Source organism: Copidosoma floridanum, unplaced genomic scaffold, assembly GCF_036245765.1.
Source record: "Copidosoma floridanum isolate Cflo_tuat_1 unplaced genomic scaffold, Cflo_Japanese_pri ptg000020l, whole genome shotgun sequence".
Taxonomy (NCBI): Eukaryota; Metazoa; Arthropoda; class Insecta; order Hymenoptera; family Encyrtidae; genus Copidosoma; species Copidosoma floridanum.
The window spans coordinates 2,136,140-2,157,969 of NW_028321897.1; the positions used below are offsets into that span (position 1 = coordinate 2,136,140).

At 42.6% G+C, this 21,830-nt stretch overlaps 1 protein-coding gene across 3 annotated transcripts in view; it reads left to right on the plus strand.

The window, feature by feature from the left end:
* The window catches only part of LOC106642027 (uncharacterized), a 28,474-nt gene extending 7,062 nt beyond the window's left edge, over positions 1 to 21,412 (plus strand). For 2 of the 3 annotated variants that reach the window (XM_014356658.3, XM_089593846.1), the window contains exons 5-8: positions 17,154 to 17,521; positions 18,020 to 18,367; positions 18,738 to 19,308; positions 19,386 to 21,412. In XM_014356658.3, coding sequence (XP_014212144.2) covers positions 17,154 to 17,521; positions 18,020 to 18,367; positions 18,738 to 19,308; positions 19,386 to 19,705 — 1,607 coding nt within the window. In that variant the 3' untranslated portion in view covers positions 19,706 to 21,412. Of the gene's footprint in view, positions 1 to 10,246; positions 10,297 to 15,949; positions 16,618 to 17,153; positions 17,522 to 18,019; positions 18,368 to 18,737; positions 19,309 to 19,385 lie in introns of those variants that run through there. The other variant, XM_014356656.3, reaches the window with a different exon arrangement.
* Positions 21,413 to 21,830: the final 418 nt, after the last annotated feature.

Consider the following 21,830-nt stretch of genomic DNA (forward strand, 5'->3'; position numbering starts at 1 on the left):
CATTTATAAGTGGTTACACTTTTTGCTCTGGCAAAATTGCGAGGCACTTCCATACATTGGTCGTACCCACTCCTGAATGTGACGACTAGATCCAGAGAATAAACTGTAAGAAAGCCGTCAAGACAGGATTTCGAGAACATCGAAAGACGACACCATATGCTTTGTAAGTTTTTTATCAGTACTGGATATAAGAATGAAAACACTTGAGGAAAAATGAAAGGGATCAAAGTGAAGTTTCTATAGAGTATTAGTCAAGGAAACACGTACGGACACTTGAAATGAAGTTATAACGGAAACATCAAAGATAGGAATGCCCATAATGCTCGAGCTTTTTCGTTACTTACCAAGTAGACTCGAAAGAAGAATGGGAATGAAGAGATGGGGGCGAGAGGCCTGGTTTCATATGGAATAAAGGTTTTTGACTTAAGGGTCGCAGATAATGTGGCCACAGTGTCAAATACAAAAGCAGGACACTCATAAGCACGATGAGTAACTAGAGATAGGAAGACCGCCCTTAGTAGGAAAAATGGAGTTCGCATCTGGTGCCCATATCCAACCAGGTTAAGCACATGAAGACAACTATATCCTCGCAGAAGCGCCATCGCCACCGGGGCTATTTTGCGGCCCGAGATATCGTAGGGCAACCCCAGTTGGATGTGGCGCTTATACGCGCTGAACCCTACCAAAGGTGCAAATGTGCACGAAAAACGCCACGAGGTAGGAAAATGTACATTGGATATTAGCTGAGTGTACGAGTTGGCTGAAGTCCTCGAAGCGCTCGTGGCGAGGGAAAACTAGTTGACACACGAAAGCGCTCACTGCGTGCTTTTATCGTGATTTGTATTCAAGTAAATAAATTAGTTGCAGTTTACCATCAGTCATTGTTTGAGGCCACCCCCCAAAGACGAATGTTAAAAAGAAAAGCAAGAAATTCAAGACAACTGATAATTTAAAAGTATACTGTGGCTGTTGGTTCACGAATAAATTAAAAGGAATCGAGAATATAGGAACATATACCGTGGGAAGATAGGCAACTGTTAAAGAAAGGTAGAGATGTTTGGAGGTTTGAAGGTAGAGATAAAAAAAATCATCAATGCGTGTGTTTAGGGAGTAAAAAAATAGGGTCTCGTGAATATACGAATGATGAGGTGATAGTTAAAATAATGAAGCTATTGGAAGGCAATCCGATCAATAGTTCGTGTAAATATATAATGGAGAGCTTAAAAGAAAAAAAAAAAAAAAAAAATGATCGAGAGCCGATGTTACGGAGATAAGGAGATGAGGTACATGCTATTAGTACGCAATAATGAGTGGAGCTACTTATAATTGAAAGTTAAGCAAACGTAGGACCACTGAAGCGAGTCAAGTGGCAGGGACTGTCGTGTATATTTATGTAAGAACATGTAAACACAGAAACGGCAAACAGTACAAGTGGTGAGAAAAAAATGGAAAGTTTAAGTAGATACATCGAGCAAACGTTTACTTGAGCAACGCAAGATCATGAGACATTGGCAGGGTGATTGCCAGCGCAAGTCTATGGAGATTGTTGTGGTAGAATAATGCAATAAAATAGAGCGAAGAGTAAGACAATCCCATCACCGCCTAATCCCGTTTTCGACGTTTCCATTTCGTAGCGTAATTATGTACACCTACGTTGATAAAACGATTTATTTCTCACAAATGAAGGTGTACTCGAATGGTATTTCCAGTTATTATACAACCACTAACCAGAGCTAGGACGGAAAAAATAAGCATTTTGGGTTGGGCATCTCTGATGAGCGTCTGCAGTGGATCATTCAGAAAGTGATTATGGTATCTAAATTTTACAGCCCCAAGGGTAACTGACGAGCTCGGTATCAGTGTATCTCCGTAACTGCCAAAGAAGCTGATAAAAATATTTTCCAGTACCCTGAGTGCCAGAGTGCCGAATTAAAAAATAAATTTCGCGTCAATGACTCCAGCTAAGAAAAAGATGATTGATGCTTCGTTGGAAAAGTTTTGATAAACAAAAAAAAAAAAAAACTATAACCTGATGATAGTGAAACATTGGTTTGGTAAAGATTTTGCCTGCACTTCAAATAAAAAATCGAAAAATACATTCCAGATGCGTGAATTTTGTATACATGTATATGTACCGTGGACGTGACATGCAAGTGTTGGTACACCTTGGACATAAGAGAAAAGATCAATAAAAATGCCTACCGCTTAGAAAACAACCTCAATGTGGCCTTGAAGGATTTCTTGCGACAAAAAATATGCATTATTTTCAAGAGTAGGTGCATCAACATTCAAGTTTTAAATGTTGGAGATAAGTATAGCATTTCATTGTAAAAAACGCCATTGTACGATAAATTGACAATTTTAATGAAAAAATGGCACTAAACATATATAATATTTGCATAAAGTTTCGCAAGCTCCGTGTGATAGACTTTGTGAAATCATGATTGTAACGGTGATCTGGGACTCATCTTGACGTTTTGGTATACTCAAGGATTACAGGTTTATAAAAAAAAATGATACCGAGCTTATCGCTGACATTTTTTGTTTTATTTCGCCAAGGAAGTAAATTCTCCTCTCTACGTGTACGTACACTTTGTCGATGAAAAAGCCATTTCGAAATGAAAATGAAAAAAAAAAAGTCCTGCTCGCCTTCGAATTACCGACCGGTGTGTCACCATAACAACTCCTCCGAGCAGCCCGGAGTAAGTAATTCATCCCAACTCCAACATGTATATACACACAGTCATCAGGAGAGCCTATATATTATATACTCCCACGCTCCGACTTATCATACACACCACCGATACACATACATGGTAAAAAAGCAGCATCCCTCCCCAACTCTCGCGGCGAATCGTGCCGTATCGCCGATCTAAAATCGGAAGAGTCACCCCACATCTGCGCGATACATTGTACATTATATACATAGGTACAGTGGATACAAGCACAAAATGTATACATACATACATGTATACACGTATCCGTCTATATATATACAAATACACACGAGCGTGGCAACACAACCGCAGCAGCCGGCCGGCTCGCTTTCTCCCTATACTACTCTGTATCCATCATATATACACGCCTCTCTCAACCGATCGCTGCCGGGCGCGTCCCGAGATATCATTAGGGTTCGCGCTTGCGCCCCGCCACCTCGGAATACACACCCAATGTTACGTATATAGGTATATACAGACGCCCGCTGGTTCTCATGGCCGCGAGAGCCCACGAATCGGGGAATAAGAGAAGAGGGAGGAAGGCCGCGCGATCGATACCAATATTCCAGGGGGCTGCTCGCGGCTCTGCAGGCTCGACGAGCTTCTCTTACATATATATATATACCTATACACGCAATATGTATATCTGTCCCACGTATATTATTATATGTATACTACGCATACGTGTGTATGTGTGTGCGAACACGCGCGATATACCCTCTCTCGAGCCGTGTATATATTTATATACGCCGCTCGGTTGGTATCGCCGATCGTTAAGCATATAATATATATGTAGGTACAGACCCGAGCAAGCGACCGAACGACCCCTGCGTGTATACCTACATACATGTGTGTGTGTGTGTGTGTGTGTTATTTGTAGCTCGGGTTATACGTGTGTAATGTTTGTGTAGTTGCTCCGCAGCAATGCTCCCCCCCGAGGTAGCCGTAACAGCCCCCTTGTGTAAAAACTGCTTTCCGATTTTATATATGTATATTTACGTCTGTGTGTGCATTTTTCATTCGTCCCGGAGTGGCCAAGGGAGGGGGTTGTTGGTCGTGTTGTACGCATACGTGATGTATGAGAGAGAGAGAGCGTGGCGCAAGAAAGCGTCGAGCATCCATCCCTCTTTCTATCCGGGAGATGAAGGGGGAGGCTCTGGACCCTGTGACTATGGCTGTGGACGGCGAGAAGCTCGTTTTCGACAATTTTTTTGTTCTCCCCTCATTTTTCGCGCTGGTGGACTCGGCCGATCTCGGAAATCGGGACCAAGATCGTTTGTTTCGACATTTTTTTTTTTTTTCTTTTTTTCTTTTAAATCCGTCTATAGTCCACGTGATTGGTGCCTGCGGACCGGTGGGAATATGTAGAGCAATCGATGACTCGCTTCGGAAACGTCCGCTCCCGGTACCGTGACTCGACATCCGCTCGATCGAGTAACTCCAAATTTCGTAACGATCGGGTGACCTATGCAGCCGTAACATTATGACTTTGGGATGAGGCCGTACTTTTGGCAAACATTGATTTTCGAGTCCCAACATCCCTATTGGATACAAACTGCTACGAGAATCATACAAATTGCTCGCAGCACGAACCTTCGTTTGGAGAGATCCTTACAGCAGCAAAGGCTACGGTGTGCGGTCACGCCCATCTCTGTGTATATCTTGTCTTTTACATCGCAGCCATGTATATGTTACGTGGTTGGCATCACTTTTAATTAGATTCGTTGACGTACACACCTTTTCATGGTCAAAACGCAAACGTCAATTTATTATCCAAAAGTTTATGTAGCCGTAAAATCAAACGATAACCGGTAAAAACAACTCCTGCCGAACTCATCGCTAATTTTTTTTACGTTATAATATCATCCAACCCAATCTTTTTCGGATGAACTACTCGTTAATAGGTATGAGAAATATCAAACGACTCGAATTACGTGACAAAGATTCGGCACGTGTATATATATAAGTACTTTCATTCGCTGTACTTATATTTATATTTTATACTTGGGACAAAAACAAAAAATTGCCCGCAGTGGTGTTTGCTAGTACAAAGTAACGTGTTCTATACACACGAGAATCATTGGATACCACATTTTTTCTCGCAAAGCTAAACCTCGACCCAAGCCGAAAGTTTTTAGTAAAACCGTATTCTGTACCGTCAGTTCTAACACTTGTAATAAAATTCACCAGAGGAAAAAAATGTCATCACCCATATAAATCATCCCGGGCTATTTTGCTTCTATTTACATCAAAGCCATTATAATGCTTGCATATCGTTGGTGTATGCGTATACATATAGTCATCGGTTCACTTACTGCAATCGAGTTAAGATACGTGGGAGTGTACATGAGCAGTTGCATCAATACCGATGTAGTGGACAAAGGGCAGAACTGGACGTACTGACGAGCCCAGATGGGCAGTGCAATCGGGATGAGCTAGCGGCCTCGGGACCTGCTATACAACCAATATTCTGAGACATGCACTTTCAGGGAATTAGGTATTGGGATCGACAGTCCAGGTATACGAAGGAACAAATCGATGGGGTCAGGGATGAAAGCAGAGTTTCACTTTTGACTGTATGCGAGGACTTGTCAAAATTGGCCAAGGCGACTACAAGCTCTCCGACAAGCCATCTTCGAAAAAAAAGCTCCACGAGATTGTTTTCCAACAGTTGATACGATCAGATAAGCCATAGATTTGATGGTTAAGTACTTGAAGATAACATTAATATATGTATAGTCTGAGAGCACTCGAAGTGTTTGGTATAGATTGCGCATTTCGGTATAGGTATATAGTTTATTCATTTTTTGTTTTATAACTAATTAACTTATGGACTACTATATGCACGATCACCTAATTAGGATGTCGCGCGAATGTTACTGGCATCGCAGTTTGTTGTTTTACGTATTTAAAATTACTTTGAGAGCGCTTCGACGATCGATTTCTCTCGCTTCGAAGAGGGGCCATTATTTCATTCGATTTGACTCTATAGTGAACACCCAACGATCCTTGAAGTGCCAATGTTTATCCCACACGGTGTGAGATCATAAAACTGCTAAATTCAGAAATTTGGCTTGGCTAAATAAAAGGATATCGAGTGGTATCTCGCTACAAAATTGAGGGCGAAAATTTTCCCTGAATTAACAGTGTTTCTTAAACCAACGGATGAATTATTACGCTTCTCCAACCGTTATCTCGGCTACCCTCTCTCTATTACCCGACTACCGATATTCCAAATTTTATTCTTTCAGTCGCTCTAAATTTAACCTGCGATAGTTAAAATGGCAATACTTGGCAGTGAAGTATAGGGTGAAACATTGTTTTTCAACGTATAATATGTATATCATGTATAACCGCCAACAGGTGTTGAAAGTTTGGTTGTTTTCAATCTCGAGCACATACACATACATATAACAGTCGATATTATAATCGATACATCGACGCAAAATTATAGACGAGCTTGAAAAAGGAAACATTTACGCGATAGTCGCGGGTGTACCGACACACATAATAGTACTTATCCAAGTGAAATCCGCGATCGCACCGGCTACCGCTGCGTGAGTTATGTATAAGTTGCTGTGTCCATCGGAGCGGCCCAACTTTTTGCACCTCGAGTCGAAAGAAAATAAGGGTCAAGTGTATAACGTAGCGCCTACATAATATATGCATTGCAGCGAGTTGATGGTAGTACGACCGATCGGTAAATCGGTATGACGATACTCCCCGGAAAATGCACGCGCAGGAAACAAATGCAAATAAAAGTTGTCAACGTGCATTGCTCGCCATGTCGCTGTATATACATATATATATGTACATTTGTTGGAACGATTCGACGGCCTTGGTGGAAATACGTGTAGTATCTGTACTTACATCGGCGATTGTTATTCGTGTGCCGATGACGCTGATGACTGTAGGTATTGGTCGCGCAAGGTTGCGCGGCGATGGTTTATCATTAAGAGTGGTAGTAACAACACAGTATTAGTGAGTGTACTCGATGTGTGCATAATAGGGAATTTTTTTTTTTTCATTTGTTTTCAACAAATATGCCTGGGCTAGCTCTGAAAATCGACGCTATTTGTACTCTGTAAAAATCACTTATAGACGGCCCGGAGGAAGAAAAGTTTATGGCACCCGAGGTCGGACGGAGACCAATTTAACTCACAAAACGTTTGTTCAACTTTCGTTGTGTACATATGTATAGTTAAACGCAGTTAAAATCGGCTTGAAAACGAAAAAAAATACTGAAACAAGGGAGTTTGATCGGTTTACAGTGCTGCCGTAGTCATTTTTACACAAAAACCCATGCCATCGTTGTGTGGTTTTTTAAGATTTTATTAGGTATGTATAATATACACTTACGCGATTAGTGATGGGTGTTGATGCGTTTATCGCAAAAAAATGTACATCTGCGAAATATGTAATACTGTAGCGCTTGATTTTTTTTTTTTTTTTTTTTTTCTCGAGGTGCAAAAATTATTATTTTTTGTATGCTGTAGATCCTTGAAATGTCAAATAAAAAAAAAGTTGAATACTGTAAATACTACCATAAAATTATATAGTGATGTTTTTTTCAAACAATTGACGTCATTTAGAAGCTTTGCAGCGGCATGGCAAGGACTAAAATCCTACATAACTCAAAAAAAGTTGGGGATCCGTTTCAAGGATCACTTTATCGCAATATATCGTTTAACTGTAATGGGTAAAAACGTGATTTTGACTTCTCGAAAAATAAAATAGGTAAACATGCAGCATACACTCGCACCATCGTAAGTATATAGGTACATATAGAGGATATTCAGCATCAGAACCCACGCTGTATACTTATATACGCTCAGCCGTCGTCCAATATACAAGCACATCCTCTGATCAGAAAAATTATTTTCTTTCGAAAAAAGCATTTTTTTTGCCTTCATCCCAATACCTCGCCCACACATCATTATTCGCATGCGCGTGTAAGTGTGCGCTTGCGGAGATACGCGACACATATAAATGTCGTACCGTGTACAGTGGACCAGCATAAAAGAGGGAGCAAACGTTTGGGCACAAAAGGTATACATACATGTGAGTAGGTATATACGCGAGGAAGAGATCTATAATACGCATGAAAAGGAGTCTTGCGCGCAGCGCACATATATACCTACACCCCACCCACATACATATGTATACACAATGCGCACAAGAAAGTGAAGAAAGAGTATAGCTTTACATGCACTTATATGCTCGAGTACTTACACTTTTATATATGTATATAATATATATGTACGATTACAAAAGTTTGTATGTATGCGAATAAGGAGCCAGAGAGCCCAGCCAGCCTTACTTCATGGGGGTGATGGGAGGGCGAATGGAGCTTTTGATGCGTGCTCGCGGTGTATGTGTATACATATATATTATATATACACGGCGAGTCTTTACAGAAAGACTCGTACAAGTATATAATATATAAGGTAGACATGCAGACTGGCAGAGTCGGGATAGCGAAAGAGGAAAAAACGCGTTCAAGTATATATATATATATATATATATATATATATATATATATATATATACACGTGTATGTACGTGTGGGATTTGAGGGCGGAGGTAGGGGCTGAGAAGTGTCTCGGTGGTGCTCTTTCTTTCTCTCCCTTCCTGTGCGACGCGGCCATCGGCCGTTTCGAGGCGGGTGGAAGGTGTATTATAAAGATGTTGCACGCATCGCGCATATGTTACGGTTGATGGTGGCTACCGAGCGCGTAACAGGCTCCTCCTGGCCGATATGGGGCTGCGAGGAAATCGAGGAGGAAAGAAAAAAATAACTCACGCTGTGAATCCAGGTTTTTCAGAGGAAAAAGACAATAAACAATCGAGGGTTGCTCTTTTGTGTTTTAACATGTATACTTCCAACGCTGTCACTTTGTTTTTTAAACGCTTGACAGTGCAGTAGTTTGAAAAGCATGTCGATTTACTTGCAACTCCAAAGATGGTACCTTTACCAACAATGACAAACATTTGTGGAACGAATAAGCGTTTACTTGCTTCCTTATTGTGTGACCATTGGATGGCCATAGTTATAGTTCATCGAAATTAAATGTGGTTGCAAACTCACAGTCGAACTGACATCGAGAGGAAAAATCTAGAATTCTGAAAGGATTAGGAAAAAAAAAACTATGCTAGACACGTGTATTTACTGGCATAAACAAAAACTGATACGGATAAAAAAACGCATACCTATCAAAGTTCGGTAATGGAAGCGCTTGCAAAGTCGTCACACCGTAAAAAAAAGAGGGGAGGGGGGGAACTTTTGTACATTACTTTTCGACACGTCCGTTGAACATTAACAAACTAAACCGATGGTAAAGGAAAATCAAAGTGTTCTTCTCCTCTCAAAATATAAAAAGAGTCTCTTGATTAGGTAGCCATTTACCTACCAGTCATGCGTATAGGACTTGTCTACGAAGTGCCATTAAAGATGAAGAAATACAATTTTCGAGATTAAAACAATTACCCGTAATCTTAGCTTTGATAAGGAGAGATTTTCTTTTTTAATTATTTTTTAATCTACTTTTCCAAACAACGAAGAAGCCACACTTACGCTTCGGACGTAAAACGTGTACACCGATCTTTAATCGAGTATGGGTTATGTCGTAAAAACGTATGGAATCCCACCTTAAAAATGGAAAAAAATTGCAACGAAAATGAGCGTTTAATTCTCCAAGTACAATATTTGCAAGGCAATCGAGCCCACAAGCACACGACGCAAGTGTAACCGATTCATTACCGATCCTCTCGTCAAAGCCCATCAACCGACACACTCATACGTAATACCGATCCCAAACTGCCAGGCCAATGCGTTCGATAACATTGCACAAAGAATAAGTGAGGAAGTAAAAAAATGAAGATAAAAGTACATGGGTCCTCCCACGTCAGAGTCCCCTGCACTTGCGCGCGGGTCATCTCCGCGAGCAACCGCAACGACGAAAAAAACAACAATATTGCATGTACACGCACAAGGGTATAATATACACGTGTACAACATAACATTGTACAAAAGCCATCCGCAGCCGCAACAACAAGAACAACAAAAGCATCAGCGAGGAGAGGCATCATCACCAAAAAAACATCCTATACCTATAAGTATATAATATGTACCGAAGTGTGAACGGGGCGTCATGCGCCGGTTGCGCGGCACATGCGCGCGCTCGAGACGCCTCATACATATACATATACATGTGTATATATAGTCGCACGGATGCTTGCATATATATATACATACACACACGTATTAGTGTGTTATGTGTTCGTGCGTCTCTCTTTATATTTGTGCCTGGGCGCGCGCTGCTCGGCCTGCATCATCAGCTCGTGCTCGCTCGGCCACCGATTTCGATTTTAGTCGTGGCCGGGTGTTCGGCTCGCGGGCACAAAACCGATAATCGTGTATACACGCAGACGAGCACGGTGCCATTGCTCTCTTTTTTTTTTTTTATTTTCAATCCAAACAGTGCGTACAAGAACATCGTTCCTTCAGTGCAGTATTTTAACAGACGTCGTTTTTTTTTTTTTTTGGTGCACACACGTTATATCACCCGATACCTTAATTGTAAGTATAATATTGTGTGTGCATGCCAACAAACCCATCGCGGCGTATAAATGTGTGTGCGGGCGCGCGCGTGTGTATGGGTACAAAGTGTTTTTTTGTGCGTTATATATTTTTGCATGCGCCCGTTTTCTCTCTCGGGGGACAAACTCCGTACGTCCTCGTCGTTAACGTTTATCATCCTGCTGTACGTGTACCGCGTTAGCTGATGTAACGTGCCGTGTAGAGTTGGTCAAACGATCGGTGCCGATTTTCCCGTTCGACACCGGAACGCCACGCTCTGCGCGCATCAGAAGAACCGGCTGCACCCGAAGCAACGACAAATAACGCGCTCCTCTCTCGTATCGATTCTTCCTCGTGTGTACATATAGCCGATGTTCTTTAGCCTGTGCGAAAAAAATTTTAAAAAAAAACCAAGACGCGGACTGAGGGGAGGACCGCGCGTGTATATAGGGTACATAGCAGAAGGAGAGGAACGAAAAGAAAAAAAATCAGGGAGATGAGAAGAACGACCGAGAGATCGGCTATGACCCGGGGGGGACCGGTTCGCTTTTGTTACGTATACGTGCGCGCGCGTTACCGGTCTTTCCTTCCTCAATGGCACTCTCTTGCATATATAGGTGTACATGTATGTATATAATAACACCTGATGGGGGCCCGAATCTTTTTCTGCAAAGCTTATCGGAACGTATCGTCAACTCTTGCCGAGCATTGTAAATCTGCAAACGAGGAGAGCGAGACGGAGCGAGCGTCGGAGAGAGAGAGAGGAGAGCGCATGCGAGCGGCGAGGGAAGTGTAGGTATACTACTGGGCATCAGGAAGGGAGGAACATCTGGTGGAAAATCGATCGCGCACCCTCTAGAGAGAGACGAGCTGTATATACCGTATATACTGTACAATAGTGTATAATATATACGGCCAGGCGGCAGAGAGAGAGAGAGAGTGCGGCCGAGGCGCGCGCGGTGGAGAGAGAGAGAGAGCATCGGAGCCAGGCAAAACGGTTCTCGATTTCCCGGACCCGAGCCGAGCGCGCTACTGTCGTCGACGACGGTCGTTCGGGCGATACAAGTGCATATTTTTATGTAGTGCAGCGCGTACATGCAGGATAGGTAGGTTGTTCGGACGCGCGGAAGAGCTGTCCGTCACAATATTACAAATTATCATCGGTTCTCTCAAACATGAAGTTACCTCGTGCAGTGTACCCATACGTATAATCACAAGTGAGAGTGTACAAGAGAAAAAAATAAAAAATAAAGTGAAACGCTCATCGGCTGTGTTGTTGGGGAACGAAAAAAAAAAAAAAAAAAAAAAAAAAGTAAATAAACATCGCGTATAGCTGGTATACCCGCGAGAAGTGCAACTAGCAGGCGAGGAGGAGCCCCCCGGGCTTTATATATATTCTCCGGTGGTGGTGGTGGTGGTGTTGCTCTAGCTCTCTCTGTTACCGCTTCGCCGTATGAGTGTATACTGTAATATACGGTAGTTTGTTGGCGCGCGACACAGAGAGAAAGAGGGGAAGCTCTCCCTCGTGTATATAATATATACATATATACCAATAACATACAGCTAGATAATATATATATATATGTAAGAACGCGCGAGTGCGAAAGAGAATAAAAAGCTCATCTCATCTCTCTGCTGTGCTCCCCGCGCGCGAGTGTTTGCGTGTGCGTAAGTAAGTATATATGTATACTAATGGTTGCCGTAGTGTATTTTGTGTACCGGAGATCGCTCGCTGTTATATACATCACCTATATAAGTACATCCCTCGTGCTGGGAAGACGCGACCATCGAATCTATCTGTATTATCTATCGTTGATTATCACCTCCTTGCCCATCATCGCACAGAAAAAAATCCGTAACTTATTTTGGTGTTACTCTAGTAGCTAGCCGTGCTCCACTTGCCGATGGGTGATTTGTAAGAGTGTATACGTGCATGCGGCTAGAGACGATCGTTACCGGTTAACGATCGGTATGTCATGCATGTTGACTTTGGGTGATGTACATATACGTATATACGTATGTATACTTGGTGTGTGTCGTCAAATCGTCATTATTATAGTCGATTACGCGCGATCGGGGGAGTGCGTCGAAGTATCAAATGTACGCGGTGCGTCAAAAGAGTGAATCGGCAGTGATTGCGTTATGGTATACTCAGTTTGTTTTGATGCATCATTACGTGTACCTGGAACAAAAAAGAAAAAAAAAAAAAAAAAAAAATCTGGCCATGCGCGTTTCAACCATGCGCGATCAAAGGTCGTCAGGAGGAAGATCGGAGATGTGTGGTCCGATCGATCTCCTTAAGCATAATATAGTTTGGTACAATTCCCTTTTAAACAAATTTTGAACAAAAGAAGAAAAAAAAAACATACGGGGTGAAATGATAATTTCACACGCGGATAGCTGTATTTTTTTTTCCATTGGACTACTTTTTAACATAATAAAGATCGACAGCAGCAGAGCACGAGGTGTATAGGGATATACACGTAATACAGTAAATACCGAGCGGCGCACCGCGCATCGGTATACACGTACATTACACGGCCAAGAGAGAAAAAGACGGAACGAAAAAGGGAGAAGAGAGAGAGAGAGCAAACAATAAAAATGATGGGCGTACATATGATCACGGATGTGTTTTGCGTGCACGCGGTTACTCACTTTCTTCTTCCTTTCTCCCCGCGGACTCTTTGTTTTATCATTCCTCTGTTACCGATTTCGAAAACGATTCTCTTTTTTTTTTTTTTTCTTTCTTTGTGATGTGTATACGTCATCTACAACCTTTGCACAGTGCGGGCAGGTGTAGGTATATATACATATACGCCGATGTCTCGAAATCGGGGGATAAGTACACGATAACAGCCGACCTGATGCCGTTCGTATAGGTACACAAAAGCAAAATGTGTAACGCGCACGCGGCTCGGGAGAGAACGAGAGAAGAGTCCCGCGTATACATGTATACAAGAATTTTTATGTATAGATACACGTACAAGCGTACATGTCGATGCATATACGCGGTGCGCGCGCGCGAGCGCGACAAGGAAGGAGCGAGCGCCCGTTTTGCCGATAACGATTATTCGGCGAGTCGTGCGTCCGCTCCTCTTTTTTTTTTTTTTTTTCCTTTTCCTTTTTCTCGCGGTGCAGGCGGCTGTAAGTATGGATGCGGTACTGGTAACCTCGCGCGTCTTGCCGTTACGTCGATTCCGCGTATACCTACCCATTGTTCTCCTCGTTTCGGCACAAATGTGTATAAAAATGACAAATCCAAGCCAAAACAGTACAATGAGACGGGTATACCCTATATACTATACATACATATTGCTATGGTAAAGAAAAAATCAGGCGGAAGCGAGCCCTCCCCGCGTAGTATATAAAGCAGCGTTGCGTGTGTGGTGTACCGATATATTCTGCATTCCGTTTACCCTACTTTTCTTACGTAAAACATCGAAAAGGACATTGCGCGGAAGTTTGTTGTTTTTGATCGAAGCTCTGCAGCACGTATATATACATGTGCGCATCTAACTATATGTATATATATATTGTGTACACATGTATATGTACGTCATGTGTGCGAGAGAGGGAGATGTGGTTTGCTCTCTTCCTCGAGAAAAATCGATAGGCTGGTGCGGAGAGAGATGATGACGGTGTGTGATGGTCGCGCTCGAATAATATATATATACCAGGTAGGGAAGGAGAGGCGCATCCCGCAAAGTCTGGAGCTTGTTTTAACGACGGTATATATGAGTATACATTATACTTACACCTGAAAGATACTTATACCTATATAGTCAACAAACTTGACTCTTTGCTATGATGTTTATCATCGGACGATGTACAATACATACCGATCGTGCAGAAGCGATCGGTAGCATTCTTTGTACCTATACACATCACAAGATATATATGTGGATACGAGTAGCCGAAAGCAAAACACAAAACTGACATTGCCTGCAGTTTGGGCATTCTCGAGGAACGTCTTTATTTTGCTCTTGTTATTCAATACATATTTTTAATCATTAGTGCTCTCCTTCCGAAAGCTCATTGTTTTCGCGGTGTTTATGCGTACGTATATTTTGTTCACTTTCCCCCTCTCCCCTATTAACGTGTGTATATATGTATATATTTATGCTCGTATTGTTTACACGCACGTGCATCTCTCTCTCTCCGTCGTTTTCCACCCGACCAGCCTCCGATCGGCCCCTCTTTTTCTCCATCCATGGTATACATTTATATCGTTGCGAATTATATTGTTACACATTTACCGGCGACGTGTGGATTGTTGACAATTTTTTTAATGCGCCCGAAGAGGCCGCGAACTAACAAGCTGAAATACCGGAGCACTCTTGTACTTGGCCGCCACTGTGCTCTTTTTTCTTTTTTTTTTTTATCGTTTGAGGTTATTTTTGGGCGATACATCGGTATTGCGCGCGCGAGTGTACACCTCCGCGACGACGCTTTATTAGCCACGGCGTAGAAATTTGTTACCGATTTCGAGCGAAAAAAAAAAAAAAACTTGAGCCATTCGGGTTCGGTGAAATCGGTATACTTGCATCACCGAGATCGGCACGAAAACTAGTTCGTCCGACCTACACACGCTTTATCAATCAGAATTTTTCTTCTTCTCTTTTTCGCTCGCTCGTCCGTATATTATATACACGTGTATAATACATTCTGGCCTCCCGATAATCGCCGTCACCCGCAATAACGAACCGGAACAATCCGCTCGCACACTCCCTGTCCCCCGCGATCGTGGGTAAAACCGTACATATACAGCGCCATTTTTTTTTTTTTTTTTTTTTAAAGAAGCAAAAAATAGTATAGGTATCTAGGATGTCAACCGATCTCCATACGCGTCAGGGATTAACAGCGATATATATTGTTGTTGCATATGCGCTTTAATTTCCCTCGATCAACCGGCCCACGACAATTAAAACATCTCGGGGGTATAGGTGTGCGCGTGTGTCGAGGCACGTATACGTATATATGGAGCGTACGTACAAAGATACCCGCTGATCAGCAACGCGGGGCCGTTCGTGTGAATTTCACCGGCTAACGCACCAACTGTGTATATACGATATATACGTGGTACGCGCTGCGCGGCCGGGGAAAATTATCGCTGGCCTTTTTATAGAAACCGGCGCTCGTGCCGATGCGCGGATAATGTACATGTGTGCTCGCCGAGACCGGCAACGTCGCCCGCACGATTCCTTTTATATACATATACACACGCGCGCGCGCGCTCTTTCCGCCCGAAAGATCGGTCATGGGTCTCTTCTTCCCTCTCTTTTGGTGTGTACTTGTGCTGCGTGCCGATCGCCCTGGAATGGTGTGCTCTATCTCCATGTTTTTTTTGTTTTTTTTAGTCAGAGATCGGTAAGCGAGCGCGGGCGTTTCCGACGCCCTACCGTGGTACCATACGACACATTATTATACATCAGTTTTCGATCGTTTTATTTGGGTCCCATGGGGATGTAAAGGTGCGGGGTAAAATAACCGGTATGATAACGTACTTGTGCCACTGGGCGTCACATAACGATGGGTGTGTAAATCTGAAAAAGTATATCTTCGCCGTGTAAAGGCGAAGCGAGAAACCGATGAACCATACCCATCGAGTGTAATACCGATTCTCTCTCCAATGAACGATCTGTTGGTCCCGCAGGATGTCGATAAAGAGCAGCAGCCGCATGCTCCCGGCAGCGTCGGCGGTGTCGGCGGCAGGATGCGGCGTCGAGAGCAAACGGGCCGGGAAAACCATCACCTGCATGCGCAACGGGAAAACTAGCAGCGGGAGCAACTGCAGCACCAACAGCAGCAGCGCCAGCAGCAACAGCAGCGGCAACAACAACAACGCGTTTGGCAACGCTTCACCGGGCACGAAGAGGGAAGTCGAGGAGGAGGAGGAGGACCACGAGGACGAGGACGACGAGGAGGAGGAGGAGGAGGAGGATGACGAGGAGGAGGACAGTTTGCCGCTGAAGCAGGAGCCGTACGACTCGTATTACGACGAAGCGGAGTACTTGCACCAGCAGCAGCTGGCCGATGCGGAGGGGTCGTTGCAGCAGACGGGCCGCTCGGGGGCCGCGACTTACCCTACCATACTGACGAGGGTGCGCTCGCACTCTCGCAGCCTAAGGGCCATGGCTAACCCGAGCGCCGTGTGGGCGCACTTTGACCTGTGCTCCAACGACCCGCTGAGGGCCCAGTGCAGGATTTGCGGGGCCGTGGTTGTCAGGGGTGGCGCCAACCCCAGGCAGTGCGGCACCACAAATCTCCACCGGCATCTCAGGGTGCATCACGGAGGCAGGCTCGTCGGCAAGAGATACCAGGGTAAATCATCCGCCAGCCTTGTCTTTCTGCGTGATGGGAGGGAACCCCTCACTTGCTGGTTTTTTTTTTTTTTTTTTTTTTTTTTTTTTCATGCATGATGCGACGTTGGTTTGGAAAAAGGTTTTTCCTTGCGAGACTCGCAAAATCTATCGGCAACATTAACGGACGTCGATTCTTTCTATCAATGCCCGTCTAGTGTGTATACCTGTGGGGTGAAAAATCTATATGGAAATAAGGGCTTATCTTGACGAGCATCAGGGTGCACACTCTCTTGTCCACTGTGGCTCTGCCGTTGCTCCTCTGTTTCCATATGTGTTCATCGTTCTTTTGTTTACCAAGCTTAACCTTTTCCTTTTTATCAGCGATATATAAGTAGAGAAGCCTTTTAATAGATTAGTCCATCCGCCAAAAAAAGACTTCATTTTACTCATTGCCTGTAACTATAGTTGTATATTTTAATCATATTTTTCATTGTCATTTGCGCAAGTGGCATGTGATAACGAGTCGATGATAAAGAGAAAAAACAAATTTTGCAGTTGTGAACGACAAGCAGGAGCACAACGAGCAGAAGGCGTTGCGAGCGGCCACGCAGAACCTCGTGCGCCAGATGCGCCAGATAGCGCCGGCTTTGACGTCGACGAGTCCTCAGAGCAACGCCCAGCGCCAGGCCCAAAAGATCCAGCAGACGGTCCAGGCCGCCCAACAGCAGCAAAAGGAGCAGCAGCTGAAACAAAGGCAGCAGTCCTCGGGGCAGTCGAAAAAGTCCTTGCTGCTGAAATCGATACCCGTGAAGGTGAAGCCGGTCGTGTCGAGTGCCGCCAAGATGCCGTCTCAAGCGGTGCGACACAGCTTGCAGAACTTTCAACAGCTGCCTCAGACGATCTTGCCGCAGCAGCCTACCGAGGTGAATTTTTTTCTTTTTTCGTTTTGTTCAATAACTTTAAGAAAAGCAAAATCGGTTTTTGGTCAAGTTTATTATTTATTATTTTTTTTTTTTTTACTCAGACACTGTTTTATTCGTTTGAAAAAAGTAATGAAAACTTTCTGGTTGCTTGAATCATTCCTTCGTTAACTCAAATACTTATTATTATTATTTATTTTTTTTTTACTATGTATTTTTTTTTTCAAAAGTAAGTGATGTCAGTGTTATGAAGAGTAAGTAATTGAACCAGCAATTAACAAGCTTTTGAAAAAAACTATGAATCGTGAAATATCACTTATGCCTAGGCGTAAAAAGTTAACACTTGGAAGTATTGGGAATCTGTGGTACTTTATTCCTTCAAACACTTGATCGTCATTCACTAATCTACAAATAAAATGACACGCCAAATACATCTACATTTGCAACAAAAAAATTTGTAAGCGCAATTCTTTTAAAAACTGTACGTTTCCTGAACCACAGGTCTGCCTGAGGTGGAACAGTTACCACAGCAACATGCAGCACAGCTTCCCATCGCTGCTGGACAGCGAGGAATTTGTCGACGTGACGCTCGCCTGCGAGGGCCGCTCGCTCAAGTGCCACAAGATGATTTTGTCCTCGTGCAGCGACTACCTCGCCCAGTTGTTGCGCGAAAACCCCTGCCAGCACCCCATTATACTGATGCGCGACCTCAAGTTTTGGGAAGTCGAGGCGCTCGTCAAGTTCATGTACAGGGGCGAGGTCAACGTTACCCACGACAAATTGCCCCAGTTGCTCAACGCCGCCGAGACCCTACAAGTCAAGGGGCTCGCCGGTCCGAGCAACACCCAGGTGAGGAGGAAACTCTAGATTCTTCGTTTTACTACCTTTTTTTGTGACAAATTAACTCTTGCTCGAGTTTAAAAATCATGCGGGCAGCCCACTTTTCTTTTTTTGTTTTATACGCGTCTTGGTACCGAACTTGTTTATTTTTATATTTTCATCGGCGTCAATATTAAAGTCGTGCCGATAATGTTAATTTTGCAATTGCGACTAAAATTTGCACGTGTAGATCATTTCATACCTCGAGAATGAGTCTAATGAATTATTCATCGAGTGTTCCCTTCGATAACGAATTTTGTGGAAATGTGAGAAAAAAAAGCAAATTTACGCAATGCGCAGTACATAAAATAAAACTAACAGTTGGAATTTGTGGTTTCAGAATCCAAAGCCTCCTCTGCTGATACCCCAGCCGAGGGCATCCGCTCACCACTCGATTAACCGCTCGCGCACCGAAACCAAAGACAAACCATCGACCTCGACCTCGAACTTGCTTCCCAACATACCGTTGGGCTACGCCCGTAACCACATTCCTACCAGCACCCCCTACGCGTCGTCAATCCTCAAACGCGGCATCAAACGCCGCAAGGCGGATCTCGGCGACACGCCCGAGGCTCGTCCCTTCACGAAAATCCGCCTGCAACGGCCAGTTACACCGTCGATCGGTAAACAACGAGATTCCAAAATCAGAGCCGGCAGTGGTGGTGGGAACAGCAACATTGTCACCGCTGCTGCCGCCCTTGGAGGTGAGGGCGGTAACGTCGACACACCAGCCGTCAAGGAGGAGCCGATGGACGTTCCCCTCAGCCCAGGCGACCACCTGTACCAGCCGCATCCTCGGGACGACGACGACAGCTCGGACGGGCACACCTTCGAGTCGATCATCAGGATGCACCAGGAAGAGGACCCCGGTGGGGAAAATACGGAGCTTGCCGATCCGGGCTCCGACTACGGTGAGACACACGCGCGATTAACTTTGAGACCAAAGCGAACCGATCTGCTGAGCGCGAGTTTTGCTTCCTTATTGCAGATAACAACGACGACGACGAGGATGACGACGACGATGACGAGGACGATGACGCGGAGCACATGGAGTTCGTGCCCACGGACTTTCTGGAGCAGGAGCAGAACATCGTGGAAGAGCCCGAGGAGCAGTCGAACCGCAGTAGTATGAGCTTCGCCGATGACGATTCCAAGCGAAACGATCGAGATGAAAGGGTGGGAAGTGAGCGGGGCGATGTGGTCGAGGAGGAAGATGAGCAGGAGGACGAGGTCGGGGAGGTCGTGGCAAAGAGAAAAGGGGAGCCAGGTGGGCTAGAGCAATCGAAAAAGGACAAGGATAAAACGTAAGGCGGTGTAATGTGTCTGTGATCGTTGGCTATATCTAAATTCTAAATAAAAGTGTATTTTCTTCGTTTTCGCGAGAAAAGAGATGCAGTCGTTCGTAAGTGTTGCGTCGCGTAGCGGAAAAGAAAGATTATTTACTCGAGAAAAAGTATTAAAAAAACGCTGTTTTTCCTTTATTTTTTTTTTTCCTAATTCTTTTTTACATTTTTTTTTTTTTTTTCTTTATTGATTGTGTCTGAAAGTTTCAGCTATTCACGTGTTTTGAGCTTACCTTGAAGCGTAAGATTGATATTTTTGGCGTTGTTGGTTAGTACTTGTTCTTTTAATGGAAATGGTTGACATTTTTACTGTATTTTTATTTGACAAACAAGGTTACTATGAGAGTTACGTTACTTTTGCAAGTCAATTCATGTAAAAATTGATTGAATGCGCGTTAACGATTCAGAAAAAACAAAAAAATAGTTTATTCAGTCAATTTGCTCATTACTTTATTTTGATGACTATGTAAATGCCAGTGCATTCATGCATAATAAGCATAAATCAGTATTTACTTTTTTCGCAGATTCAAATGAGGAAGAAACTAAAATTTTCTTTAAAACGGCCCAATTTTCACGTTTTTCGTCATTATTATTATTATTATTCTTATTGTTTTTTTTTGGTTTTCATATATTCGTCTCAACTGCTGAATAACGTATCTTTCCTTAGCATTTATCTATACAAATCATAAATGTAAAAATAGTAAGAGTACCGTAATTTTTTGTATTTCAGATAAGCTTATTATTACTTGTGTATTTCTATTAGTTTGATGGCCAAACATTCAATATTGTGATTTTCTTTCATACTTTACTAAGTAAGTGTACATAAAAACTACAAATAGTATAAAATAATTTATACTTAAGTCATTTATATTTAAGTACAATTGTGCGTAACTATAATTTTAACGCATCTAAGAAGAACCTTATATCAAAGATCTTTAAAAATTTTAACATTTAAAACGTCGATTACTGAAAAGGATTTTTATAGATCTTTAACTTTGGAATCGACTCTACTTTCGACATTACCTACATATTATAATAATGTTCAAACTTCCACAATGCCAAATTTCAAACATTACAAAAACTCTCCGATTAGGATAAAGTTGTTTATTACTTCTGAATACATAGGACATTGAATTCACTTGTCTAATTGGCTTTCTTTTTTTTTGTCATAGTGTTTTATTCATTCAACATAATGTATTGTAAAATTCATTGCATCCCAAATATCTCACAGTAGAGTATTTTAAGTAAATTACCGGCTCTGTATTGTACTTGTGTGCCATTTATAATAAGATTCGCTTTAAGATTTTAATTTATGCATTTAACGATCAGATTCTGATAGTTTTAACGACGGAAATAGTGTATATTGCAGTGTTATATTTTTTACCATAAGAAAAACTTAATCATCAGTATACGTACAATTGTCTGTACTTGTAAGAAAGTGAAAAAATGTTCACTGTCATCGAATGATAAAAACCAAATTTATCTTTAATATAAATATTATCATCCTGTATAAAGCGATGTCTTGAAAATAAAAAATTAGATAAGCATCAATAAAATTTACTTCATTTGTAAATCATTGTCATCACAAAGATAAAATTATGCCTGTTTGAACGAAGGTTAGGACAAAAACACTTATTTGAAAACAAAATGTTTCATTCTGGTGTCGTCAGACATGTTATGAGTATTATTGTCAGTTGAGTAGCTTCTGTCTATGTCTCAAGAAGAGGCAATTTCCCTACAGAAGCAAGTACGATGTTTTGTTGTACTCAACTTCTATCTGCATTTGCAAATAATTAAAATAGTCTTCTGGATTTCTTGATGTTCAGGACATTTTTTTGAATTCACAACTTTTTTCAAAAGATTGTTGCAGGTTAAACCACGAAAGTTGTATATAAAAATAGTAATATCCTTTATGAGGAGCGTTTTATTTCAAACACTGTAAGTAGCAAAAACTGTTGGGAAGTGTTGATAAAACGGTTTTTTATTTTGAATCTAAGGACAATATTATGTTTCATACACTGGGTTGTACGTGCTTAAAAAATTCAATTACTTTGTAGACAATGTTTTCCTCTATAAGAGAATTGCAGTAC